Consider the following 27,279-nt stretch of genomic DNA (forward strand, 5'->3'; position numbering starts at 1 on the left):
GATAAAATTTTATTTGCGGTCCCCAGCGAAGCAGGAGCGTGAGGCAGACTCATCAGCCACCGTACACGTGTCGCCCAATCCAGCCCGAACTCCCCGCGCCCGCCCCGACGCTTCCAGATCCCACTTGAGCGGTAACCTCACCGCGCGACGGCGGATAGCGAGGGGGTTGTTGGCTACAATAGTTGGCACCCAGCAAACCACTGGTCAACAACAACAGCAACATCACCCAACACCCCCACACTTCACAAAACAGCTTTTTTTTTTATTATTAAATAATTTATTTATTATATTATTATCTGACGCACCAACGCTATCCACCACCACCACAAGACAGACTCTGGCACGCGATTGGCTGGTGGAGCGGATTAAGCACAACTCCAATTTTTACCCCTCATGCTCAATCACCACAAATCCCGCGCATAAAAATATGCATGCGACCGCACAAAACCCACCCCTGCGAAAAGGAAAAGATAAATCACACCCGCGAAGCTAACCGCAAAGGTGACCATAATAAGAAATCAGAAGCTCCTCAACAAGGCAAAAAGCATAAATTAGGTTACTAAGAATTCCTTAAAAAAAAAAAGAAAAAAAAGAAGAAAGAGGCGGAGCAACGGCTACTATGTACATTTGAATTAAACCTAACTTTGGGGGGAAACTCGGGCTCCCGTTTCCCTCCAGTATATGTATATGCGTAACTGAAATTTGAAATGTGGAGGGAGGCATCCCAACGGGCAAAGGGAAAGTAACGAACTTTTGAAATGAGGAGGGAAGAAACAAAAAACAGCTTCACAGGTTTCATTCCCTCATAGTTTCTGTTCTTTCTTCTCTTTCCAAGCTATCATCATAAAAGAGTCTACACAAACTTAGAGACAAGGGGAAAAAAAGGGGTAAAAAAAGAGTTAAAAAGGAGGGAAAAAAAAGAAAGAGCCCACCATTACTTTGTTCTAGCATCCATGTACATTGGCGGGGATTCACCGTCAACGATGCTTCGACGACTGCAAATCATCGACACCGTCATCATCGTCGTCACCGTCGTCGTCATCGTCGTCGTCGATATCTTCCTCATCATCTCTCTTCCTCTTGTTGCCATGAGATGAGGAGGGCTCGTGCTTACCACCATTGATGCCCTCCTCGTCGTTGTCCACTTCATCTTCTTCATCGTCGTCGTCTTCGTCTTCATCACAGGCATCTCTTGCTCCGGTCGCGTTAGTGGGTTGAATGATCGGCTGTACCAAATATTCAGTCACCGTATCTTCATCCTAAAAATAAAAAAAAAAATACAAAATATTAATAGAACGTCCAATTTCTCTCTAGAAATCAATCAAAATAGATCTTAGCATAAACCAGCCATTAAATGTAAGGCAGAGGTAAAAGTATTAAATAGCCAGAGACAAGCAAGAAATAATTAAATGGAAACACTCAACATAGCAACTTCAAAAGCTCATATTCAACATACTCAACCCAAAAACATAAAAAAAGACGTAGCAACCAAGGTGGCAAGCAACATTAAAAGAATCCAACGGATCAGTAAAGAGAGACTACGAGATTGCTCGTAGTATGAAATGAATCTGAAAATAAATAACAAACAGTGTAAATTGAAATTCTACCAGAAAAGAGTAATGCACAACTCAGAAAATAAATTTTTTTTTTTAAATCGAACAAATAATAACCCCAGTAAAGCAAAATAATGGTTTTAAACTCCCCAACAAATACGACTGATATTTGGGGTAAAAATTGAAGCAGCCGCAAAGAACACGAAGCCAACTTATGAAATTGAATATTTCAAAAATTACAAGGCAAATTCACAACCAAATTAAGATCTGAAACATCAAATCTATCAGCGTGCACCAAATTATAACATAACAACAACCGATCAATCCATTACTAGTTAATACAAGAAAATAAAATCCAAAGAAAGCATAAAGAGGCATGTCCATCATAATACATAAAATACCATTTCAAACTAAGAGGTAACCAAAATTAAATACTGACTAAGAAACAGCAGCAAGAGCAAATTTAAAATATCATTTAACATTAAAAACATTTAAATCACCAGGAAGCTAATTTATGTGCACAGGAAAACACAAAAACTGGAACAAAACTGCCATTTTTTTGTATGACCTGAAAGCCAGAGGCAACCTACACTTAGGAACCATACTGACAAGCAAAAATACCAGATAAGTCAAATCACAATAACAGAACAACTCTAATAGTAAAAAAACAAGGCAACTCTCTCATGCCTAAATATTTACCAAATGGCAGGGAAAAAAAAATCATAGTGACAGTAAAACTAGGGAAATCACGATAACTAGCATGTAAATATACAAAGAGCTACAAAAATTGTTGGCCCTTAAAGGCAAAATACTCCATATATAGACACAGTAGCCAAATACGGTATCAAAACATTGACATACTGATACAATATTTACAGGTCCTCTATTGTCACAAAAGCTTATATGGCATCAAGAGCAACTCAGCAAGCACCCAAAGATAATTAGGACGTAGTTATACATACTTCTACAGATAGCATTACCATGTTTCAGTTAAGTTCTAATGATGGCCAAATGCACCTAAAGGTAGCAGAAGATATTGGATGTCAATGGTCACAAAAGCAATTTGATCTACTCCAAGTTAATAAACTATGAACTCTCTATGACAAATCAATCAAAAAAAAATTATAGCCCTAAAGATATCAAACAGAGAGTTCAGTAAATGTTAAATAAGATACAACTTAAGTAGGAAAAAAAAATAGATCTCAACTATGCATACCAAATACCTAACAAATAGCTAAAAACCATAGAAAAGATGCATAAAAATCAGCACAACAGAAATCTACTCATGATCGATAATCCCTACGATATACAAATATCAAGATGCAATATTAAACACTAAATGAGGAGAAATACATGGAAATAACCATGTAAACTTAGTGCATATGCCACTATAAATATAAGCTGTCAAACAAGAACAAATATGCTTTTTTTGTGAGATCTGAAACTACTGCAAACTAAGAGGAGATAAAGGTTAAGAAGTCAAAAAAATGTTTAATACGGTTATACCTCATCATCATCCTCACCATCCTCCTGATACTCCCTATCTTCCTCAACTCCCTGCTCATCCTCCTCACCAATCTCCCCATTCTCATCCTCCTCTCCTTGTTCATGCCCATCAATCTCTTCTTCTGCGGTGGTCATCGTTCTCCCCGTACTCCCCGGCTCACCCCCCTCTTCATTCTCCAAGTCTTCCTCATCCTCCTCACCATCACCATTATCGTCCTCATCATCATCCTCTTCATCAACCTCTTCCTCCCCCTCCTCTTCAACACCATCCCTATCCTCCTCACTATCCGCAATATCATGCACTTCGACCACATCCTCCTCCTCCACTTCCTCCTCATCAATCTCCTCCCCCAAATCTGGATCATCGTCGTCGTCGTCATCGTCATCCTCATCATCACCATCTTCTACATCCTCTTCTTCATCCTCATCCTCTTCTTCTCCATCAGCAGAAGCTGGCCTAGCCGCTGCAACTCGGAACCCATTTGATAGATGGGAACCATTCAGAGATCCATTCACCTCCATCCTCCCACCGATCTCAGTCTCCTCCTCATCAGCATCGCTCTCCTCGTCCTCATCCACATCGAGGATCCCGTCACCTCGAGGGCTTCCCGAAGCACCATTCACAGACCTCCCTGCTCGGTCATCTCCGTCAACCTCGCCGCTCCCAGGATCCTCCTCTTCCTCCTCATCGTCCTCCTCATCTTCTTCTTCCTCGTCCTCATCATCCGTCTCAGGCCGCTCGTTCTCGTCAGCATCCATCTTGTCGAGATACTTGAGTGTCCGAATCATGCTGAAAACCCTAGATCGGTAATCTTTGATCCTCGTTACAGGACACTCGTATAGATCCAGAGAAACAAGCCGCATCTGCGCGAGCGGAGCGAGATCCTCGACGAACTGGATCCGGTTGTTGGAGAGATCGAGGTCGCGGAGCGCATCGAGCCCCGCCTCCACCAGGAACTCGAGCCCCCCGGCGATCCGGTTGTCGGAGAGGATGAGCCGCGTCAGGTTCCGGAGCCGCGGGAACTTCTCGAGCGAGGAGACCCCGATGTTGGCGATCGAGAGATGCTCCAGGCTCTGGAACCGCTCCAGGATCTCCGGCGGCGGTAGCTTCCCATGGAGGCACTTCACGGCGCCGTCTAGGGTTAGGCTCCGCGGCGGCGACCCTGCAGAGGTGTTCGACTGACTCCCGAGAGCCGTCTCCACGGCTCTCTCCCACGCCTCATCCATCGGGATCGAAGAAGAAACCTATCAACAAATCGAAGCAACGGCGAAGCAATCGATCGGAAATCTCCCAAAAGTATACAAATTTGCAGGAAAAGTCGATCCTATAGATCGAGAGGATGAAGAAGGGAACCGAATTTAGCAAGAGGAAACCCTAACCCCAGACCCCGATGGAGAAGATGCACACGAGACTAAATCTATTGATTGAGCTCCTCCTCCTCCTCCTCCTCGTCTCTCTCTTCTCCCTCTCCCTCCCATCCCTCTCCGAAAACCCTAACCCTAACCCTAACCCTAAAAGCATCTCCGCCTACGACGAGCNCTCGTCTCTCTCTCTCTCTCTCTCTCTCTCTCTCTCTCTCTCTCGGCTTCACAAGCGAGCTCTGTGCGAGAAAACCCTCGCTAACGAGTCCGAGATGCTTTTCCCTTCCCTCTCTCTCTCCTCTCTCTCTCTCTCTCTCTCTTCCCCCCTTTTTATTTTCTTTTTTATTTTTCTGAATTTTCGCATAAGCATTTAATCTGCAAAGTCAATCAAAATCTGGTTTGGTTCGGTTCGTGTTCGAACCGCTCCGCGAACCGGCATGTGAACCGGATCCGCGCCGGTTGGGAGGAAGAGGCGGTGCTGTTTTTCCATTGGGCAGCGAAGTCAATTTCGGCCGCTGGATTCGGTGCCGCGGATTGATGACGTGGAAAAACAGACGGTGGACAGGGGGCGTTGGGCGCCTTGTGTTTCTTTAGAGAGAGAGGGGTGGGAGAGGCGTATCGCAGTGGGAGATGCCACGCCGATTTTTTTGTTTGTTTTTTCCCTTGGGGGCCAAGATATTATTGGTGGGAGAAAAGCGTGCGAGTCCCATACAGGGAAGGACGGTGTGGGTGCGGAGGCGGTTGACGCGCCAGATGATCCTAGCCGTTGGATATTTGAGCGGGCTATTTGCATTTTGCGTAGCGGCCGCCACAGATCCCCTTCGAGAAGGGCCAGTTGCCACGTTTGTTGGGTTCGGGTCGGAACCCAAGTCGCACCCTGACGCGGACCAGATCTGATTTGTGATCGAAGGGTCGGGTCGTACGATCAGCCTTTTGTCACGGTTCACAAACCACGCAATCTAACCCTATACAAAACTAGCCCTTTTATAGGTGATGTTATTTATTATAACCGAATGGTTGTGATTGATCCTGTTCCTGATGGGGAGCAGGATCGCCGCGTGTGCAGACAAATTCTAAATGTAGTGTCGTAGAAAATTTTGTCCAGTGACAATATTATTTCACTGAATTTAGTTAGTTTTTATATGATTTGCAAACATGCAGATTCCATTCATGACAATATTATCTTTGTCGCTATTGGCAATAAGTGATACTGCTCAATTATGAGTAAAGCTGGAGTACACTTTATTTGTGTTTGAAAATTGTTTGATAGTGAACTTTAGTTTTTTTTTTCAAAAAAAAAAATAATACCATAGGGCGCAAAGTGGGTGTAAATTTTATATTTTATTTATTTTTTAAGTCATTGTTTTAAGTGAGTTTTCACTTTACGATGACAAAAGAGTATAGAAAAATTGTGGCCATAGAAAATAGTGTAACTTAAAAATCAAAAAACGGCATTTAGTAAGAATAGCTAAAAACAGTTAGTGGCCCTTTCCACGGTGGAAACTGGTTGTGATACTGATCCCCAACAATGTGTCCTGGTAGGATATTAATATATTGATAAATTCACGTGACATTTTGGGAGCATGTATAAGAACCTATTAGAAAATGTTACATGACCATACTTACCTATCAATGATGTACGAAAATAATATTTTATATCAACAATAATTTTTCATTAACTGAAAGATAGATGTAAATAATTATGGCACCGTTTTTTTGAAAGAAAAATTAGAATGTGCAGTTACATTGCCGACGTAATATCCCTGTAGCTAATCAAAATGCACCTCTAAAATTTATCCATTTTATTATAATTTTAAAAATATTTTATTATATTTTATTATAAAAAATATATAATTAATTCGTTATAAATGATATAATGTAACTACCGCATAGTTGTACTGTATTTTCGGTGCCACTCGACCAAGATCTGAAATTGCTTTTCCAAGCCAGTTCGAATATCGAAAGTATTAATTGGAACATACTTAAAAGAGTACGGCTCGAGTTTAGTCAACGTCGATCAAATCGATCTAATCCAAACCCAACCCAACCCAATCCGACCCAAGTAATGTAATAATTCATCAGCATTCCTTTTTGAGAGAGATTGCACTTGTGAGGGAGTTGTCCGACCGTTGGTACTGCNGCGGGCCTCTTCGCTATTACGCCAGCTGGCGAAAGGGGGATGTGCTGCAAGGCGATTAAGTTGGGTAACGCCAGGGTTTTCCCAGTCACGACGTTGTAAAACGACGGCCAGTGAATTGTAATACGACTCACTATAGGGCGAATTCGAGCTCGGTACCCGGGGATCCTCTAGAGTCGACCTGCAGGCATGCAAGCTTCTTCTTCAGATATAAAAGTCATACCAACTTTGGGTTCATCTTCCACAGAATATCCAGTTGGCAGATAAGTCTAAAGTAATCAACATTAATCAATAAAATTACATAAAAAAGAAAAAAATCACATATAAGTGACAAATTAAGCCTTTGAATTTAGATATTTACCACTGCTTCGGCTGATGTAACAGGCAAGGAGCTAATATTTGGCATATTGAATGGGAAGGATTCATTATTAGAATGTACCAATTCTTCTCCACATGATATTGCTTTTACCAAATTTGTAGAAGAAGACTCAAATTCTTGGTTGGTGAATTCATATAGACTTGATTGCTTTTCCATATCTGGCAAACATTTTTTAAAGTCAATATAATTAAAATAATAGTAATAGTAATAAAAGTTCTTACATTGATTAGGGTTTTTGTCCAAGGTGTTGTCCATTTTCTTAATCTTCATCAACAGCTTCTTCATCAACAGCTTCTTCTCACCATGGTTCATCAACAGCTTCTTCTCACCATGGCTTTTTCTTCTCTGTTTCTTTCTCTCTCGCTCTCTCTCTCTCTCTAGAAAACCAGAGGTTTGGTGGCTTTTTTTTTTTTTTTTTTTTTCATTTCCCGCGTAGAGTTGGGAGTTGGGAACTTGGGATCGCCTCTAGGGAGCCTCGAGATGGACGCCTGCTCCTCAGCCACGCGGCGTGCATCCGGAGCATCCCCAAAAAAAATTTTTTGGACATGCTGTCCATAAAATTTTTGTCCCCCCACCCCACCCCGAGCCCCGCTATAAATGCAACGGCCCCGAGCGTACGCTCTTTCCCAGTGTTTCACGATTCCCTCATTCGAATCTCCTCTCTCTCTCTCTCTCTCTCTCTCTCGCGATCTCTCGAGCGATCTCGCGAAGGAGCATCAATGGCGCCGTCGACGGAGAACGGGGAGAAGCTTTCGCCCGCGGAGGAGCACTCCCGCAAGGCCTTCGGCTTGGCGGCCACCGACTCCTCCGGCCACCTCTCTCCTTTCGCCTTCTCTCGCAGGTCTCTCTCTCTCTCTCTCTCTCTCTCTCTCTCTCTCTCCAATTTCCATTTCCTTTACTTTTTTTTCTTTTTTATATATACTTGAATTCTCAGAAACGCGGTCAATTTCACCATTTCCTGCTCCCTGAATCATCGAGGTAAGCTCAATCCCTACGATCTTTATGTAGTATTGTAGCATTATGTTTTTTGCTTTGGGAAACCGAGAAAATTTGGTAGAAGATAATCAGATGAATCATTTTGTTAAGGGTTTAGATCGATTTTGTGCTCACTAGTAGGGGATTTCCTTTCTCTTTTGCTTACTTCTTTTTTTGGACTGTAATTAGTTAGATTAATGTGAGAAGGGAACTTGATAATTGTATAAAATGATGTTCAATTATCAGAAACTCCTTACGCTTGATATTATGGAGAAATGGGAGAATTTCCAGAATCTACTTACGCTTGATATTATCAGAATTTCCCTTCTCAATGTGAGAAGGGAACTTGATAATTGTATAAAATGATGTTCAATTATCAGAATCTCCTTACAATTGATATTATGGAGAAATGGGAGAATTTCCTGCTGTGTTTTGATGGTGGGTTGATGATAAAGTCTATTTTGTAGGAGAGAGGAATTATCTGATTTAAGAGCCCGTTTGATTAGTGTAAGGATGAGTATAATGTTAAATTTGTGATTTTAAGTTACCCTGAATGTTGCATTTGCTTACGAGCTGGGTTTGAATCCGTATTTTGAGGAAGAGTAGACTATCAGGGCAGACATAAAATTCAAGCCATCTTAATCTATCGTGAATTGGCAATTGGATTGACCGGAAATTCACGACTTTTGTAGTTGGATATGTGATGTTAATGTAGTCATCAGTTTGCAAGTTCTTCTTTTCTCGTTATTATTATGCATTTTGAAGGTAATAAGTACCACTATTTGATAAGAATTAATGGAATAGCATTTAGTCTGATTCTTTGGCTTTTTTATGACTAAGGGTGTACAACTCTTATATAATTTACCTTCTTTCTCCTTTAATCTGAACTCTTTCAATGTTGCACATGTCAAAACTATAATCATACATGACAATTCCTTTTCTTTTTTTGATTTTTGTATAGAAAACAGTACAAAAGAAATAGCAAATCCATTCTTGTATGCTCCACCATTTAATTCTCAATTGCTAGAGCACAAATTGTATACTTTGATGATTCATCAGATCTGGACATAAAATTGAACATGGCCAATGGTTTGTATTTCCTGTATGTTGTAAGGTCTCGGAGTATCCTATTAGTCTGGAGGTTGTAGTCTAACATAAAAACTCTCATACTGCACCCAGGATTGCATGGCCAAACAACTGGTGCCTCTCTTAAGCTTCCTGGACATGTATCCACATATAACTCTTCAAAGTAAGTTACATTAGTATTTTATTTTATTTTTCTTAACCTATTTATCTTGGTTGTAGAATCTTATAGAGATATTATTTGATTTATCTCTCTTCCATTTTTGCACTTTGTTATGGTGAAGTGGTTTATATGTTGCTTTCCATTAAGTAAATTTTATCTTTGTGTGTATTATGATATGGTGCTTAATGAAATAATTTTGTTACTGTTACCATTTCTATTATATAACCTAGATGACTTGGCTCCTACTGAGGATTTCTTTGTTGGGCGTGGGTCTCCACCATCATTTAAAAATGGGAAAATTCATGTATTCTCAAGCCCCACTCATGGAAGGAAAGGAAAAAGATGATGAAAATAAAAAATATTATTAGTCCAAATACTGAGATTAATTTCTTCTGTGACATATATTTGCCTAATTTAGTAAGTTTTTTGTGCTAAACTTTATTTGATTATTCTTCAAAGGTGGAGAGGAGTAAACTGCTGAGTGTTATTAACTTGTTGCCTTCGATTTCTGATTTAAATTTCAGCCAAGTGCTTGTCACTATAAATAGAGTTTTGTTTTGTTGTTTCTCTAAGGCCGCAAAGCTTGATTTTGCCTGCAGGTATGATGCAGTCATTGAAGCGAAAAAAGGGAATCCACCTATAATGCCTGCTGTTGTGACTCCTGGAGGACCATTAGATTTGTCGTCTGTATTGTTCCGTAACCGTATAATCTTCATAGGCCAGCCTGTTAACTCACAAGTGGCACAGCGTGTTATATCTCAGCTTTTGACGCTTACTGCTGTCGATGAGGATGCTGATATTCTGGTTTAGTATATTTCCCACGTACTCTGCAAATTATAATGTTTTATACTTGTTTTAGAATAACAATGTTTAATGCTGAATAAAAGATCACTAGTTCGCTCAATCTCTATCCCCTCTCCTCTCTCTCTCTCTCTCTCTCTCTCTCTCTCTCTCTCTCATCCATCCAAGTTTTATTACCTGAAAGAGATACTTCTTTTCCAGATGTACCTGAACTGCCCTGGTGGAAGCACTTATTCAATCTTTGCAATTTATGACTGCATGTCATGGGTAAGATCTGAAATTGTGGATTTATAGTTATGATATAGTTCATCTGTGCCCGAAATATGCTATAACTGTTTGTTTGTAAAATTGTTTGCGCAAATTTCTTTTTGTCTTCTCCTGCTTTTCTTGGATCATGCACCTGCCATCAAAGTTCTTAATGTCTATATTTGTCTTTCTCCAACAAGTTCTATATTTTCAATACAATTGCATTAAACAACCACTTGCTCTTGGAATAAACAGATAAAGCCCAAGGTGGGAACCGTATGCTTTGGTGTAGCTGCTAGCCAAGGTGCACTTCTTCTTGCTGGTGGTGAAAAGGGGATGCGATATGCAATGCCAAATGCTCGAATTATGATACATCAACCACAAAGTGGATGTGGGGTATGATTTTAAACCGCACTCGGCATGATAAATGGTTGATAAAAATCCTTTTCTGGTTTTTGATTTAATGACCATGTTCCAGGGTCATGTGGAAGACGTGAGGCGACAAGTGAATGAAGCTGTTCAATCTCGGCATGTAAGTTTATTCCAGAGAAGACTACTTGAAAATTTCAACTGTGTTTTGCGAAAAACAATGAGTTTTTTGTTGATTGACAATGCTGCTTCTTTGAACCTATATTTGAGTCAAAATGACAAAAAAAAAAAAAAGGAAAAAACTGATATTTATTTGGTCATATAATAATTCAAAAATGCACAATTGCAAGGTAGAAAAGAACTATTAAGAACTGAGTAGTTGTTAGATGGAGAGAACTACGGTAAGAGAAGCTTTGTTTTTTCTTTTTACCTTTTTTATAGTCATGTTTCTAATATATATACTGTCTAATTTTTTAATCTTTATGCAGAAAATTGACAAAATGTTTGCTGCTTTTACTGGTCAACCTTTAGAGAAAGTGCAACAATATACTGAAAGGGATCGTTTTCTATCCGCATCCGAAGTAAACACTTCTGTTCTTCAAGTCTCATGAACTTAACTACATTTTTGTATTACAGTTTAATATTTTCTCACACTCGATTATCTTCTCCAGGCCCTAGAGTTTGGACTTATTGATGGACTTCTGGAAACAGAATACTAGGAAAAAAAAATGCAGATTAACCCTTAAAAGCTGCTGAAATTGGATCGAAGGACATCTCTGATCAATTGGAAATACACTGTCTACTAGTTGCTCGTCCAAGTACTCATTTGCTTCAAAATTTTTGAGCTCAGGACCAGACCCATGCGTGAGGCAATTATAGTCGATTAGTGAATTGGGTTATCGCAAGATTATATTTTCAATAGAAGTACGATTGCCTAACTTTCTTTCTCGAAGACAAGTCCAAATAGTGCGAATTGCTTATAGATGTCTCCAGTGATGGTTATTGAAAATATTTTCCGCATATTGTCGGCAATTGTGACTTTACAAATTGCAAATTTCTGCTTCATTTCCACCCCTGCAGCCGCATATGTTGTTGTTGCTTTTTTAATTTATATAAACAAAACATTTGACATGCGTGATTGTATGTGTTGGTGGGTGAATTTTTCTATATTTTTCATTACTACGACATCTTTAAAGAAAGATAAATGCGGTTCATACACATACTCTGCTACATGAAGTTTTTTTTTTTTTTTTCCATGGTCTTTGCTCCTCTGTGTCCAGTTTCTTCTTTACTCTAACGATCTGGGGCACTGGAACCATGCTATTATGATACGAGAAAACCATGTCAACGAGCTCTCGCAACTTCTGCAAAGCGAAGATTTTTGGTTGCTGGAACTTCAAAACCTGCGCTGTGTACATCAGCTTTCCGGTCGTTACCTCGTAGTACAAAACTCTTTCCAAAGGCGTCGGCTCCGGCACCGTCCATCTCGCTCCAGCTCCTCACGTGAGCCTTCCTCCACCGCGTGTCCTCGCGCAGCAACACCTCCACTCCCTTCTCCCCGACCCGGGAGTACGTCAGTCGGCCCTTGTGTGCGCAGATGTCACCGACCGCCTGCAGCTGGCCGCTCTCTGGCAGCAAGATCCACCCTGCACGGTCCTTGCCAATGCTGTACCTGTGCAACATAGAACGTCTAAAATACCGCTTCTATAACCTTATTGAGATTAGTAAGTTTGATGAAGTCGCTCATGGATTAATACCCAATTTTTAGTTTAATTTACCAGAATTTCTCTCACAAAAAAACTAAAAAGTTAAGGGTGTCCGAGCATTGCGGTGTGGAAATAGAATTCATATATATAATCTGTTGTAAGGTGTAATCCGAGTTTCGTTAGAGATATATAGGATTCTATTTTTAAAACTTTATTCTATTTTACATTTTATTCTTTGGTAGTTTGATTTTCTCTTGATAATGTTGAGATTGAGATAATTAAACAAATGTTACCAAGAACATATTTCACATTAGATTTGCGGATTTCCATATAAAACCGAAAAAATGGATGGATAAAAAAGTTACCAAATTTGGAATTCGTGTTGACACAAATTGTAAATAATATGTAACAGTGCTTAGTTAAAGCTCCACGTTAGCCAAAAATTAAGCGTGATATATATAGGCCGGGACTACACTCTGTGGGCCAGTAATACATAAATCTCAATACATATTTATGAAGAAAATTAAGGAGAGGGTGATAGAGATTTAAAAGGATTATATACAATATTCATTTATCAAAGACGATATATTATTCATAATTGTCTTAAATATTAATTATTATTGCTTGCGCTGCAAACAACACATCTATACACCCATGCACTACATACTATTTTTCTACTTACTGTTATATTTCGGAATAGAAAAAAGACTAAATTACAAAAAGCTATAAATAATACTTTTCACTTTTTCCTCCCTAACTTTTAAAAACATATGTTTTACCCTCTCAACATTTCAAGTTGTACTGACCGTCCCTAGCGTAAGTGGCAAAGAGTTTGATAGTTGGTACCCGATGTCTCATGTTTGAATCTTAATTGATTCATATTTCCAGCTAAGTTTATATATAAAAAATAAATGAAACGGTGTCATGTTACATTTCTCTCTTAAAAAAAAAATCAAGTTATTGCAATTATCCCCCTTGCAATTCCGTTTATTTTTTATAATTTATATCAAAAATATCCTTCAAATTGACAGAAATATAGTAAAAATTATTTTTATTCATTATAGAAAAAGTAAGGGTAATTTGGTTATTTTACTCTCTCCATTAAAGCCATACTCTTTGAAAATATTTTTAAAATTATTTTTATTTATTATAGAAGAAAGATAATGTAGTCATTTTACTCTCTCTATTAAAGCCGTACCTTTTGAAAATATTTTTTAAATTTTAAAAGGGTAAAATATAATTTTTTAAAAATCAGGAAGTAAAAGTAAAAAAAAAAATATTTATAATAGTTCTGTAATTTGGCCTTAAAAAAAATAAGCTAGCATTGAGAGCTCATACTTAAGGACGCTTTAAAAAGTTTAGAAATTCAAATAACCAATTTAAAAGTTGAGTAAATGTGGAGCAAATGTTGTTGGACTTGGCCATGCAATTTATCCTTTCCCAATTTGATTCGCTCGTGATTGAGAAATTTAGCATTTTCTATCAAAATTGGAAAGAGAAAATAGAATTTTTAATACAAGAATTGAGAGAGAGAGAGAGAGGGGTAACAAAGCCAAAGATTAATAGACCTAATCAAATGTATTATAAATTATGAAACAAATATACAATATTTCAAATTCGAAACCTAGTTATTTTATAGTTTCAGTTAAATTCATATTTTTTTAAAAGAGAACAAAACGGTAAGCATTTAGCATGTCGCCATTCTCTTAAAAAAATAAAAGAAAAGAAAATTAAGAGAGAGAGAGAGAGAGAGAGAGAGAGCGCGCAAAAAAACCAAAAAAGTTGAAAAAGACCCAAAATTAGTTTTACTTAATGGCACGGAAAGATCAACGATCATTGACTTGAGTTGCTCTTTTTGGAAGGTTGTTGCACCACACATAAAAGTTCCTAAGGTTTTAATTGGTCAATCCCCAACAAGGCCTAATAAACACAACTTGGTAGTTAATTAATTAATTAACTAATTAATATACTTTATTATCATTAGTTTCCTAGCTATCTAATAATGCTTTTCTACCTAAATATAAGACCTTGCGTTATGGTATGGCCCCTAAAATTACCAGATTAATTTTCTTGGTCCATGAAATGGACTCATCATCATCATCAATATCACCTGAAAGAGATGGCCCAAAATGGAGTTGAAAATTACGCCAAACAATGCGGCCTCAATCGTGGCACAAATGAGGCTTAACTGTTCTCTTCTCTAACTACTCATTTAACCACCCCAACCCTTCTCAATCTAAATTTTCAAAACTTTTTTCTTTTTTTGAGAAAAAGGTAGCGAGCTACCTGCTTTATTCATTAAGTAAAATAAACTAAATATACATGATGAAAGCAACTAAGGCCTCCGAAAATAAGGCAAAGGAAGAAACAAAAAAAAGAGAGAAAAAGAAGCGAGGAAAAGGAGGGAGGAAGACTAGCAGCTTGTTAGTGCAGCGCGGTCCAGTTGTTCGTCAAAAGGTCGACCCGTTCGAGTGACCGAATAGCATTGGCCGGAATTCTCTGGAAAACAGAGTTGTTTCTATCCCTCCAAACCACCCACCATATCGCAGCTAGAAGGATGAAGCCTTTTGATCTTATCAACTCGGTCGGAATGGCAGAGGTAGCAGCCCAAAGGCTTCGAACGTCTCCTGGGGTGTTGCCGGGTATTTGCAAACCAACTGCACTGAGGAGAAGGTATCGAACAAAGATGCAGTTGCAGAAAAGATGGTCGCAGCTTTCCGATAGCACAGCATAGAGGACACGGTGTTGATCAACAGTCATGCCCGGTTGAGCAATCTGTCGGCTGTGAGTAATCTATTCCACAGCAAAATCCAGACAAAGACTTTGACTTTGATCGTAATTTTTAGGCTCCAAATGCGCCGCTTCATCGGATTCATCACTGATGCAGGCCAATTTTCAAAACTTTTTATTGGTAAAAAAGCATGGAGACTCCTTAATCACCTTCTTCTTTTGTCAAATTTGGTAGTTCTATTAGATATCGGCCTTTAATTTTGTCAAAAAGTTATTTTTTCAGAAAGAGAAGTTGGACTCTAGCTAGTCCCGTAGAGTGAAAAAAAAAAAAAAAGAGGGGGAAAAAAAAAGCATTTGTTGAACTACCTAAAATCTAAAGTTTAGCAGAAAGTTTTTTTTTTTTATTACAGTTATTTCACGTAAAAATAGCAATATTCAATCTGAAATCTCAATATCGCGCGCAAATGAAACTAGTTTCGTTTAAATAACATTTTAATATGAAATTACAATATTATTCCCAATTAAATTCACTACAACAAAAACGGTCTATACCGACACTTTTAAATGTAGGTACATGTCAAAAAAGTGCTGCTATCTAAAATTATCGACATTTTTAAAAATGGTTGCTATATGTGGAGTCGCTAGATATATAGTGACAGTTAAAGAGTGTCGCTATAACCTAAAAGAGTGCTGCTAATTTACCAACACTTATTTAAGCATTTAGCAACCGCAGANATTTACCAACACTTATTTAAGCATTTAACAACCGCCGAAACTCTATCTCGTTGGCTGCGGTGGCGGAGGAGGACGACAGGAAAGGCTCTTCGTCTAGAATTTCAGTGGATTGAGTGAAGAGAGAAGAAAAGATGGTAATTGATTTTTCTTTTTTTTTTTTCTTTTCTGTTTGTAATCGAACCAAATGGACTGGGTGTGGTGGATTGAGTAGAGTAATCTTTTATTTTTGGTTGGATTGGACTTTATATTTAGGCATTAGTAGATATTTTTTTAAGTTTTAGGATAAATGGGACACTTACTCAAAAGTGTCCCAAACATGTGTCCCTATAACCTAATTTTGTTGTAGTGATTCTTTATCATATTACACAATACAATACGACAGAATTAATTCGGAATATATCCTATATAATATAACTAGTACACAGAATTTTTTTTTTTTCCAATAATCAATTTATGGATCTCCATACATTTTCACCTTTTACTTTTATTATATATATTGGGAAAACTTCAAATACCCTCCCATGTAGTTTCGCAGTTTCTCATTTTAATATTATGTGGTTTAAAGTGTATCAAGTTAGTATCTTGTGGTTTCGTACTTTCTCACTTTAGTACCCTGTAGTTTAAAGTGTATCAAGTTAGTACTATGTGGTTTTATTTTTGTATCAAGTTAGTACTCTGTGGTTTTATTTTTCTCTTTTTATTATTCATTTCGGAGTATTTTTTTCGTTAAATCACTGACAAAGTTAAAACTAAAGGGTACTAAAATAAATATTCGATAAATCTAGATAGAGTATCTGAAGTTTTTTTGTATATAATTTAACGAAATATTAAACCACAGGGTACTAAAGAGAGAAAGTGCGAAACCATATGGTACTAACTTGATACACTTTCAACTATATGGTACTGAAGTAAGAAAGTGCAAAATTACGGGGGGTGTTTGAAGTTTTCCCTATTATATTTGTTGGTGAACAAATCATGATCAACCTTTCCCTCCCCACTAAGTTTTTTTTTTCACTTATCTAAACACTTATTTTTTTAATTATTTTTTACTTAATCTTTCCAACTTCTTTTAACCGTTATATACACATGGACTCAATCTAATATAGAGAGGCAAAAACCACGCTCCCTTCATTTAATTCCACCATCTCTTCCCCACCCCTTCAACGCCTCCATTCCTTTTGTAACTTCCACTCCCTATATATAACACCCCCCCAACTCTTAACTCTCCTCGTCAATCAAAGTAAAACCAAAAAACCAACATTTACAAACCGCCATGGATGCTCCCTACAATGTTCTCAGCCTCATCATTGCATGGGCTCTTCTCATGCTCTCTACTACTTCTACCACCCGTAGTTGCCGCGGAGCGTGGTTCGGATCACTCGCGGTCGACGACAGCTTCGTCTCGTGGGACGACTTGACGGTGAGCTCGAACAAGAGGAACGGGCTGCAGGCGGGTGAGGGGGGCGGCGGCCGGGTCATCGTGGTCTCGCGCGACGGGTCGGGGGATTCGAGGACGGTGCAAGAAGCCGTGGACATGGTCCCGGACGGTAACAATGAGAGGGTTAAGATCCTTGTTTCCCCCGGAGTGTACCGGTGAGAGTTATCAAATATAAAAATATNCAGTCACATCAAATTTCTAACATTATTAATTATTTTTCTTTTAATTCAAGTTCACATCATGATGAGCTTATAAAAAATCTCAATTGTTTCGTATATTTCACAACAGTTTCATGGTCTTTTTTTTGTAACTGTTCAATTGGTGAATCAATATTACTACAGTATATATGTTTCATGTAGTTTCACTGCATATATTTTTTTGAACGTAGAGAGAAGGTGACCATCCCTATAACAAAGCCGTACATCTCGCTGATCGGCGAGGCGGGGAGCGCGAGGACGACGGTGATCTCATGGCATTCGAGGGCTTCCGATCGCGACACGGACGGTCAAGCCGTCGGAACCTTCTACTCGGCCTCTTTTGCAGTGGAATCCGATTACTTCTGCGCGAACGGAATCACTTTCGAGGTACAGTTGTTTTTCAAAAGCTTAAATTATCAAAAAACGATATATTTTTTGGAGTAGGGTTGCTATACTCTTATGAGTATCGAGCCCCTTTATACTCATAAGTTATTTTTGATGTTGGGATTTTTGAATCGACGATCCATACCGTTAAACATGATCTAAAGTATTTGAAACTTCTAAAAAATAAATTTCGTAATTTTTCGAAATCATTATAAAGTCTATCAAGCGGATATAAAATGAATGGTCAAAATCGAACGACATCTTAAAAATGGATGATCAAATCCTTCAATTTAAGATCGGAGTTATTGATCTTTATTTAGGTAGTGAATAGAATTTTTTATCAAAAATTGAACTTATTCCGATTCTTTTACACCGTTAAACTAGTAAATATTTCATATCGGCCGTCAAAAATTATGAATTTTGTAAGCTTTTGATCGTAAGGTAAATGATGTTGAAAAATTATAAAATTTGATTTCTAAAAATTTTAAATGCTCTAAATAATATTTAATGATACGGATCGTCGATTTGGAAGCTCTATCATTAAAAACAACTTATAAGTACGAAGACGATCGTACTCATAAGAGTATAGTAGCCGGACTTTATTTTTTGTATGTATTTATATTCAACATATATGTATCTACTCTGTATCTATGAATGGTTTATTAATAATGATAAATGGTGCAGAACACAGCTCCAGGGGCTTCACCAGGAGCAGTAGGAGAACAAGCAGTGGCACTTAGGCTCTCAGGGGACAAGGCCATGTTGTATCAGTGTAACATATTGGGGTCCCAGGACACACTCTTTGATCACAGTGGGAGGCATTACTTCTTTGATTGCTACATCCAAGGGTCCATTGATTTCATTTTCGGAGACGCGAGATCCCTATATCAGGTTAGCCAAAAAAAATTTCGACCGTCTCGCTATTTAGTTATATATACATCAAGAAGCAGAAGCCAGATGTTTGCCGATAGAAAGTTTAGTTATGGTTTCTGCGTGAGCTGTCGAGAGATTTCTGATATAATGATCTCGAAGCAGAATTGCAGGCTCCACGCCGTCGCGAGCACCTACGGGGCGATCGCGGCGTCGCAGAGGGATTCGCCGTCGGACGACTCGGGATTTTCTTTTCTTAGTTGCCGAATAACGGGCTCCGGCATGAACTACCTGGGGAGGGCCTGGGGAAGGTATGCAAGGGTGGTTTATTCTTATTGTGAGATGGATGGTATCATCATTCCTGAAGGGTGGAGTGACTGGGGAGACCCATCAAGGGCAAGGTATGTTCTCATTTTCAGATTCTACTAGTACTGCAACATGTGAGCCAGATTTGGTTGAGTTGATCAGCTCAAATTGGGCCTAAATGGTTTGCATTTTTCCGCAGGACGGCGTGGTTCGGAGAGTACAACTGCAGAGGAAAAGGCGCCGACTCGAGAAGAAGAGTGCCGTGGGCAAGATCACTCAGCTACGACGAAGCGCGACCTTTCCTCGATCGGAATTTCATCGACGGCGAACAATGGCTGAACCTGTAGCTTTTTTTGTTCTTTCCTTTTGTCTTTGCTGATGCACAAAAGAGGAACATTACATAATTGTAACATAGCCTTTCAATACTTACCGCGATTTAACTAATCGTCATCGTCGTCATCGTCGTCGCACGTTTGTTAGCCATTACAATCAGAGCAGTTAGAGAACAGGGGTTTGAAGCAACAGGGCATGAACACTATGACATACACTTCACTGTGTGAATTGAGAGAAATCATTTGTTTAGGTAATTGAACTTTAATTGAGTGCTAAAAATGGAAAAGAGATAGGTACCTGAGAGAAAATGAAATTGAGATCATACACATGCCCACACAACTTCAATTCAACTTTTTTTCGGATGGTCATCATGGAGATCGACTCGAATTCGTCAGATGAATCGTTAAAATTGTTAAAATTGTACGTGAGATCATACACATGCCCACACAACTTCAATTCAACTTTTTTTCGGATGGTCATCATGGAGATCGACTCGAATTCGTCAGATGAATCGTTAAAATTGTTAAAATTGTACGCGCGTGCGCGAAAAACGGTTAGTTTCAGAGAGAAAATTACCAGTAACAGTATTAATTGTTTCAAGTACATTAATTTGTGAAACACACACTATACCCATACATTTGATTTCTCTATTTAGTTTTCACATAAATGTGGCAAATAGCTTGTACTAAAACTAGCAAGTGTTACACAAAAGATATATTTTGTAATTACAACATAAAATGTCTAGTTTTAGTTATATGACAATCAAATTGGTCAATTGTGGTTAGATTAAGTTGAGACCTTTTAATGAAAAGTGTTCTATTCTGATAAACTTAAGAGAGTCAAATCAGATGGTTAGGTCAGGTCAATCAAGGAGTTTAGTTAGGAAAAGAGAGACCCAAATTATGTGCCTAATTACTCACCTACCCAACAATTAGAAGTAAAAAAAAACAAACAAAAACAAAGTACTCCAAATTCAAATTGAATGTTTGAATGTGACATCCACTATGGTAAATGTTATCCAGGTTAGGAGGGTGTTTGGGTCCCTTAAAAAAGGGAAAAACAAAAATCTAAAAAAATAGTTTATTGGCCGAAAAATTATTTTTAATCTATTTGATTCTCAAAAAAGAAGTTTTTTATTTTTTTTTTTCCAAATTTGTGGATTTTGTTTATGAAAAATGAAAGTTAAAGAAAAATCCGTGAAAATTTTTATGATTTTACCTTACTTGCTAGGAAGCTTAGATCAGCAAACTATTAGATGATGCAACAAAAAAAAAAATCCAATAAAGTATAAAGCAAATGTTTCAAAAGCAATATTCAACTAATATTGCTAGCTCAAAATTCAACTAAGTTTAATTTGAATTTAAATATTCTAATTTTTCACCCTGCAATTAAATTTACTAATTATTAATTAGTAACTTGTTAACTATAACATATCAAGCTGTAGCTAGTAAGGCACAGAAATAAATAAAAAAAAAATTATTTAATTGATATGCAATAGAATTTTGTTTGACATTTCAATTACATTTGATTAAATTTAGAAATTATTAAGGACATCAAAATTAAAATTCCGCATATAATTTATAGATACAAGTATCATCTGGTAGGAGCTTCAAGACAAGTACACCAAAAAAAAAAAGAAATAATAAAAAGAGAGCTCTTTTACAAATTGGTATCTGAACTTTTAATTTCGATAATTAAATGCTATAAATTTTATAAAATAATTTAATAGGTCTTTCTCTTGAATGAAAATTACTAATTATGCAATCTTTGCGATCATACTTATGGCATATCATCTTACAAAGCTTCAAACCACAAAAGCAACAATATTTTTAATTTTTTTTATCTAGTCTAAAATATTTTAAAGAAAAATAAAATCCAAGTTAGCTTCACCTTATTATTCAACCTTATGCATAGTTATCAAAATTATACTTTATTTATATTTTAAAGCCTTAAAAAATTATATATATATGACATCTAATTAAAATGACTATATAATTAGCAATTTAACTAGATTATGGAGAGGAGCCTATTACATCATTTTGATAAAGAGAGGAGATAAATTTATCAAAAATTAAAAGAAAAAACGTCAAATACCCCCTGTAGTTTCACACTTTTCCACTTTAGTATTATGTGGTTTAAAGTGTATCAATTTAGTATCATGTGATTTTATTTTTATCTTTTTACTATCGATTCCACTAATTTTTTTCGTTAAATCAGTGATAAAGTTAAAACGAAAGGATACTAAAGTAAATATTCGATAAATCTAGGTGAAGTATCTGAAGTTTTTTATATATAATTTAATGAAATATTAACGAAAAAACTGACGAAAAGATAAAATGAAACCATATGACACTAACTTGATACACTTTAAATCACAAGATACTAAAGTGAGAAAGTGCGAAATCACAGAAGTGGTATTTGAAGTTTACTCAAGTTAAAAGTTTAGACGCTTGTGTACAAAAAGAGCTAAAATGCAGAGGATCTTTACACTTGTACACCAGGTTCACGCAATCGTTTCTCCTTATCCATTTGCGACCCTATCCTTCTACCCCTCTTTCTCCTTCCTCCTCTTCCCCCACACACAAACACACACACACACAAAATTAACAAAAAAAAGGAAAAAGAAAAAAAAATGAAGCTCTATGCTTCCCAACTCAACCCTCCTCCTCCTCTCCACTTCCCCAAGAACCCTAAACCCACCAAATCGCACCACTTCACTCCCCCACAACTCCCCCCAAAACCCCCAAAGTTTAAACTAGCACCAAAAAATACCACAGTTCCAAGCCACCTTCTTCTAGAAGCTCCCCCCAAATGGGTGCTTCTGGGGGGAGCTTCTCTCAGCTTTGGGCTTCTGCTTCTGCTTTTTGGGCCCCAGCAGGCCTGGGCTTTTGGGCCTGATGGGCCCTTGCTGGAGGAGTTTTGGGATAATATGCGGCGGTACGCACTGTATACTTTAACAGTGAGCACCGGAGCGCTGTACACAGTATTTCAACCTATTGTGGAGCTTTTAAAGAACCCGATTACCGCCATTCTCATACTGCTTATTGTTGTGGGTAGCGGGTTTCTTGTTTCCCAGGTACTTAGTGCCATGGTGGGCATTTCCGACTTTTCGTACAAGTATGGATATTAATAAGTTTAGTGGATGAGATGCTGTAATTGTGAATTTTATTGCATTTTGTTTTGCTGATCTCGAAAGTTAGATCTAAGTTTTTTGCGGAGATATTATTTATTTTCGTACATAATAATTATATTTTTTAATTGCGATATATTTTTAGTTGTCCCATCGGAAAAACGGAAAAACATATTCTCATATGCTCTTGCGCCAACTCTGCTACGCCTGTTAGCTATAGATGTGCTTTAATATCAGATGGATTTTAAGTATCTAACATTAACATGATGATTTAAGAACAGTTGAAAAGTAAAAACATTTTATTGGAGTAAATTTATTGAGGGTGTTTATAGTTACTAACTTTTATGATCATCAAATACATCCTAAAGCTATAAATGATCTCTTTTGTACATAATATGGAATGCTTGGTTGGTTTATGCATGCAGCGTAAGATGATATATGAAGCTACCACCAGGTTAAATAATATATACAAAACTCTTGACGGGATCGAAAACATTTCCCTTTCTATGTTATTAGATTATTAGATTATTCCTCAATTGATTCTGATTCACAAAATAAAGATTTTGGATTGATGATGGATAACTCCGAATACAGAACATATCTTCAATCACTTTGAGCTGAAAAAAACCCGTTTCCTTGGATGTCAGTTTAATTGAATGATCATTCAACAAGCCCATCCTGATTCCACCTGAATCAAGTCATGGGCCTAATTCCAACTTAAACCTAAAAAAAGTTCGTGGGTTTGAGTCCTACTAACCCAAACCTAACCCAAAATTGTAGATGGGTGACCCAAGCCAAACAAGCAGAACTTGAGACTTGATCTGGTGAGACCTGTGGGCCGTAGTCAGAGGTTCGAGTCGGTGTGGATTATAGTCAGAGGTTCGAACTACTGTATGTCATAGTCAAAGGTTCGAACTACTGTGTGAACTTGAGCTTGAGACCTGGGCTTCGAATCTTATAAATATGGATTTCCAAGTAGGTTGGAATGCCAAGGAAAGAAAAATAATAACTTTTATCACCTAGAAAAGCATTTTCACAGCAAATTTCAACTTTTTCCTTCATGAAAAGGATTAACTTTGTGTACTACCAAGCGAAAGAAAATACAGTAGGGGAAAAAAAACAAAAAAAAAAAAAGCTACCACTCCTCAATTAATGGCCTCGGCTCATGTAAATATGTAACAACATTAACACTTACTCCCTACCCCCAATTTCCAGCCTCATCATGTATCCCATATCATCACAACAGCAATCACCCCGACCCCGGCGACCACCGCCAGCCACCGGTTCACTGGCGAGTCGGCCGCGAGGGGCCGCTGCGGCTTGTACCCTTTGGCTAAGAGATGGTTGATGGAGACGTAAACAAACACGCCGCACGCGAGGCCCATGGAGATGGCGTAGATCCAGTCCGCCACATGGCCCTCGGTGGTGGAGTCGATTATGATCCCGATGGCCACTCCGATTGGGCTGGAGATGGCGAAGGCGAAGGCGTAGGCCGCGCAGGAGAGCAGCGGGCGGTTCGGGATCATTCTTAGGAGCGCTATACCCATGGCTATTGCCGCGAATATCTTGTGCAGGCTGATCGTCCACAGCGCTTTCCATGCATCGGCTTTAGTCTCTGCGCCATAGCAACACAAGCATGCGAGCAATTTTAGTTTCAGAACATATTTGTTATTTGATGAATGCATTTGTTGAATCTGATCATTATTCACTGATTGAACTTGACCACATCTAATGAATACGACTGGTTGCTAGTAAAGATTACTCTTCTGTAGCCGCTTCACTACTGCAAAAACAAAATGATTCGGCAAACGAAAAGTATACAGTTGTTTGCTCTCAAATGCGAGAGAGCGCGTATTGTTGAAACTCCAGCTGGAGCAAATAGACCCTCAATAATATTCAAGGACCCACATTATAGGAGAATTTACAAACTATTTGAATAAAACTCCCAAAAGGAAGTAGATAAAGAGGGTACGATTTGTCACTCTTAAAATGTTGACTAAGGATGAGTCCACGAATAAAGATACAGAGGGTAGGATATGTCACATAATGAAGAAAAGTCGAGATAAGATAGCCAGAATATCTCGGAGGGAGAGGTGAAGATATTATGTGTTAGGTAGTCAAAGGATAAGTGTCTTTTTCGGCTATAATGCATTTTGAACGGAGCTGATGAGGGAACAACCAATCGAGCGTAAATTAAGTCCTTCTTTGGACTAGTTACGAGTATAAATTTATAAAAGTAAAGAAAAGCCAAGATATTTGTCATCATGATTCCATAATTACACCAAAATATTGCTTATGCAGGTTAGTAGGAATGGCATATAATTCTAAATCTTAGTAGGAAATGTGGTGCCTTACTGACATACTGGCCTAACTTGTCAAACAATTTCTCTACCATGAGAAGCAAAAGTATTTAGCACATAAAAAAAGCTGGAGCTTCTATAAGGCTAAAAAGCTGAGAGCCACTAGCTTCTGTTGCAGTGAGAAGCGATTGCACAAATTTTAGTGAAGAAAGCAGCTGGCGCTTATTCTAACAGCTTTACTCAAAGAGCAGTTATGAAAAAAAAAACTCTACTTGGGCCAAGCAGGCCCTATATCGAAAACCTTGTTATTCATTTTCCATAAGGACCAGCAGATTGTTAATTTAATTTTTACTAATTACAACTTGTGTAACTCCGCTTGCTTATTAGTTTGTTCCTGTTGAAATTAAAGCCGACAATTCAAGCATGCTACTAAGTTACTTTCCTCAAGTTGTCAGGCACTTCTCAAAAGAGATCCAACTATGCTGGTGCGAACAATATAGTGAGGTATAAAAGTAACAAGTTACCTGCGACGCCAATTGCAATGCCTTCAAAAACAGAATGGAAACACAAGGCCACAATCAATAGTATGCTGTCGCCAAGATTATCAGCGTCACGAAGCATAGCTGCAACTGAGTGATTATTTGTGCCATTTACAGCCTGCATTAAGACCCATTCAACACGAAAATGATGAAAAAGTTAGCGCATGACACACATAGCTTTGCATGCTATTATATATACCAACAGGGTGCAAAAGCAACATATAATTGTTTAATGAACACCTACTTCATAAACATACTTATCCAAAGACCAACCTAACATGAAGAATTACTCGATCATTGTTAATGAGGAACAAATTGTATTTAACTTTTTCAAGTATGCAGCATCAGATATTCCTACTCTTGTTATATTATAACTATTTTAAGTTTGGTTTGAAACAGGTAGTTACAATCAAAGAGAAGACTCCTTTTCTTTAGATAATTACACCAACTTATTGAAAGTTAAATCCAAACTAGAAATTGCTACCAAACAAACATATAATAAAGAATAGCAGTGACAACGGGAATTAGGCCCAACTTCTAGAAAAGTTTATCCTCTAAAACAAAATTCAAGCTTTTAGCAAAGCAAAAAGTGTGTCTATCAACAGAAAAAACTCGAATTGAGTTTTTGAGGCCCAAAAACAGGAGCTCCATCGAATAAATTTTTAATTAAAAAATTAAGTATGTTAAGGCATCTTTGAAAAGCTCTCCTCGAACAAAACGTAACTTCAAAGTATAATCAATAGATACATGTAAAGTAATATGGAAAACGACTAGATACTGTACAATTATAAGCAACAATTGAATCAATCATTATAGGTACAAGAAAATTTGATTCAATTCGTCGCAAATTGCCACCACAATATATTTGAAAACTCACCTCTGATTGCAAGTTCGAGTTTCCATTGTTAGCATCAAGTTTACTCTCTTGCAAGGCTCCTGAAATAAGAGTAATGATAACAATTCCAAACATCAAATTCAAATTCAAATTCAAATTCATAAAAGAAATCAATTAAACTTCGTAAAAAGCAGAACTTAAGGGATCGAGAGTGGAAAAAGGGCCAAAACTGAAAATTTTATCCAGTTATTAACCCTTCTTCTTATAAATCTAGTTTCAACAATGCTCACTCATAAAAATCATATCTTTTCATAATTTAGACAAAAGATTTTGCATAGAAACAGGCCATTAAATAAAAAAAAAAAAACCAAACCTTTTTGTATTGAAATTAAGAATTTCACAAAAGAGTGCATTGAGATCGAAACCCACCTCCGTCGCCATTACCTCCTCCGCCGCCCCTTTCGACGTCTCTCACCCCGCTCCCACGCGCGACCACGATCGCGATGACGCAATCGGCGAGCATGGTGATGACGAACCCGGCGCTCGCGAGCATGAACGCGAAGGGGTACTCCTTGTCCGTGAGGTCCTCGAAGGTCTCGTTGGAGTCGCTGAGGAAGTGCATGAGCGCCGTGCCGAGGAACACGCCCCCCGCGAACTGCGTCCCGAGCACGAGGAACCCCTCGTCCCACTTGAGAAAGTAGGGGGAGACGCCCCCGACGAAGGTGCCGACGAAGACGATGATGAGGCACCACACCTTGACGAGGATGAGCGATTTCGCGCGGAGGTTCGGCTGGGCGCCGCCGGAGTCGTCGTCGTCGTCGGAGCCACCACCATGTGCGGCGGCGGAGGAGGCGAGTAGGAGGAGGAGGGAGATGATAGGGACGAGGGGGAGGAGACGAGCCATGGAGGTAGAGGCGGAGGGAGGGGTTCGACCATGGTGATGGGAGATTTCTACTCCAGGGTTTTAAATTGGGGATGGGGTGATTGCTTTTGGAAGGACGCGGTTGGTTTGTACTACTCCCAAGCTTGAAATAGTCAAATTAAGAGAGAGAGAGAGAGAGAGAGAGAGAGAGAGGCGTAGTACAATTTAGAGAGAGAGAGCATTTGATACTAATGTAGTACGAGTACGATGTTAAAAAAAAAAGAAAAGGAAAAAAAATGAAGAAGAGGAAGGAGACTTTGAATAGACATGTACAAGTGGA

The 27,279-nt window shown here is 38.3% G+C and overlaps 6 protein-coding genes across 7 annotated transcripts; 3 read left to right on the forward strand and 3 right to left on the reverse strand.

Moving 5' to 3' along the window:
- LOC109722487 (acidic leucine-rich nuclear phosphoprotein 32-related protein 1) lies at window positions 242–4,764 on the reverse strand. 2 transcript variants are annotated; one of them, XM_020250572.1, is made up of 4 exons: window positions 4,613–4,764; window positions 4,440–4,520; window positions 3,060–4,304; window positions 731–1,259 (listed from the first exon to the last, which is right to left on the reverse strand). In XM_020250572.1, the coding sequence occupies exons 3-4, from the start codon at window positions 4,284–4,286 to the stop codon at window positions 978–980; spliced, it is 1,509 nt and encodes a 502-aa protein (XP_020106161.1). In that variant the 5' UTR covers window positions 4,287–4,304; window positions 4,440–4,520; window positions 4,613–4,764; the 3' UTR covers window positions 731–977. The 2 variants fall into 2 exon arrangements, with proteins under 2 accessions (XP_020106156.1, XP_020106161.1); XM_020250567.1 differs by lacking the exon at window positions 4,613–4,764 and adding an exon at window positions 242–454 and having other exon boundaries at window positions 939–1,259; window positions 3,060–4,520.
- Window positions 6,729–7,497, reverse strand: LOC109715574. Its single transcript, XM_020240670.1, has 3 exons — window positions 7,159–7,497; window positions 6,920–7,095; window positions 6,729–6,827 (listed from the first exon to the last, which is right to left on the reverse strand). The coding sequence occupies exons 1-3, from the start codon at window positions 7,247–7,249 to the stop codon at window positions 6,729–6,731; spliced, it is 366 nt and encodes a 121-aa protein (XP_020096259.1). The 5' UTR covers window positions 7,250–7,497.
- Window positions 7,657–11,712, forward strand: LOC109715601 (ATP-dependent Clp protease proteolytic subunit 6, chloroplastic-like). Its single transcript, XM_020240716.1, has 9 exons — window positions 7,657–7,778; window positions 7,872–7,915; window positions 9,092–9,161; window positions 9,758–9,962; window positions 10,161–10,226; window positions 10,461–10,601; window positions 10,684–10,737; window positions 11,063–11,155; window positions 11,246–11,712. The coding sequence occupies exons 1-9, from the start codon at window positions 7,657–7,659 to the stop codon at window positions 11,291–11,293; spliced, it is 843 nt and encodes a 280-aa protein (XP_020096305.1). The 3' UTR covers window positions 11,294–11,712.
- On the forward strand, window positions 16,978–19,400 carry LOC109717898 (pectinesterase QRT1). Its single transcript, XM_020243854.1, has 5 exons — window positions 16,978–17,338; window positions 17,572–17,767; window positions 18,449–18,655; window positions 18,800–19,035; window positions 19,140–19,400. The coding sequence occupies exons 1-5, from the start codon at window positions 17,019–17,021 to the stop codon at window positions 19,285–19,287; spliced, it is 1,107 nt and encodes a 368-aa protein (XP_020099443.1). The 5' UTR covers window positions 16,978–17,018; the 3' UTR covers window positions 19,288–19,400.
- Window positions 21,801–22,539, forward strand: LOC109719418. The gene has a single exon (XM_020246092.1). It carries the CDS (start codon window positions 21,906–21,908, stop codon window positions 22,401–22,403), a length of 498 nt encoding a protein of 165 aa, XP_020101681.1. The 5' UTR covers window positions 21,801–21,905; the 3' UTR covers window positions 22,404–22,539.
- On the reverse strand, window positions 23,397–27,130 carry LOC109719411 (zinc transporter 2-like). Its single transcript, XM_020246080.1, has 4 exons — window positions 26,507–27,130; window positions 26,120–26,178; window positions 25,228–25,360; window positions 23,397–24,018 (listed from the first exon to the last, which is right to left on the reverse strand). The coding sequence occupies exons 1-4, from the start codon at window positions 26,979–26,981 to the stop codon at window positions 23,624–23,626; spliced, it is 1,062 nt and encodes a 353-aa protein (XP_020101669.1). The 5' UTR covers window positions 26,982–27,130; the 3' UTR covers window positions 23,397–23,623.

The sequence above is a fragment of the Ananas comosus genome, linkage group 1 (assembly GCF_001540865.1).
Source record: "Ananas comosus cultivar F153 linkage group 1, ASM154086v1, whole genome shotgun sequence".
Classification (NCBI taxonomy): domain Eukaryota; kingdom Viridiplantae; phylum Streptophyta; class Magnoliopsida; order Poales; family Bromeliaceae; genus Ananas; species Ananas comosus.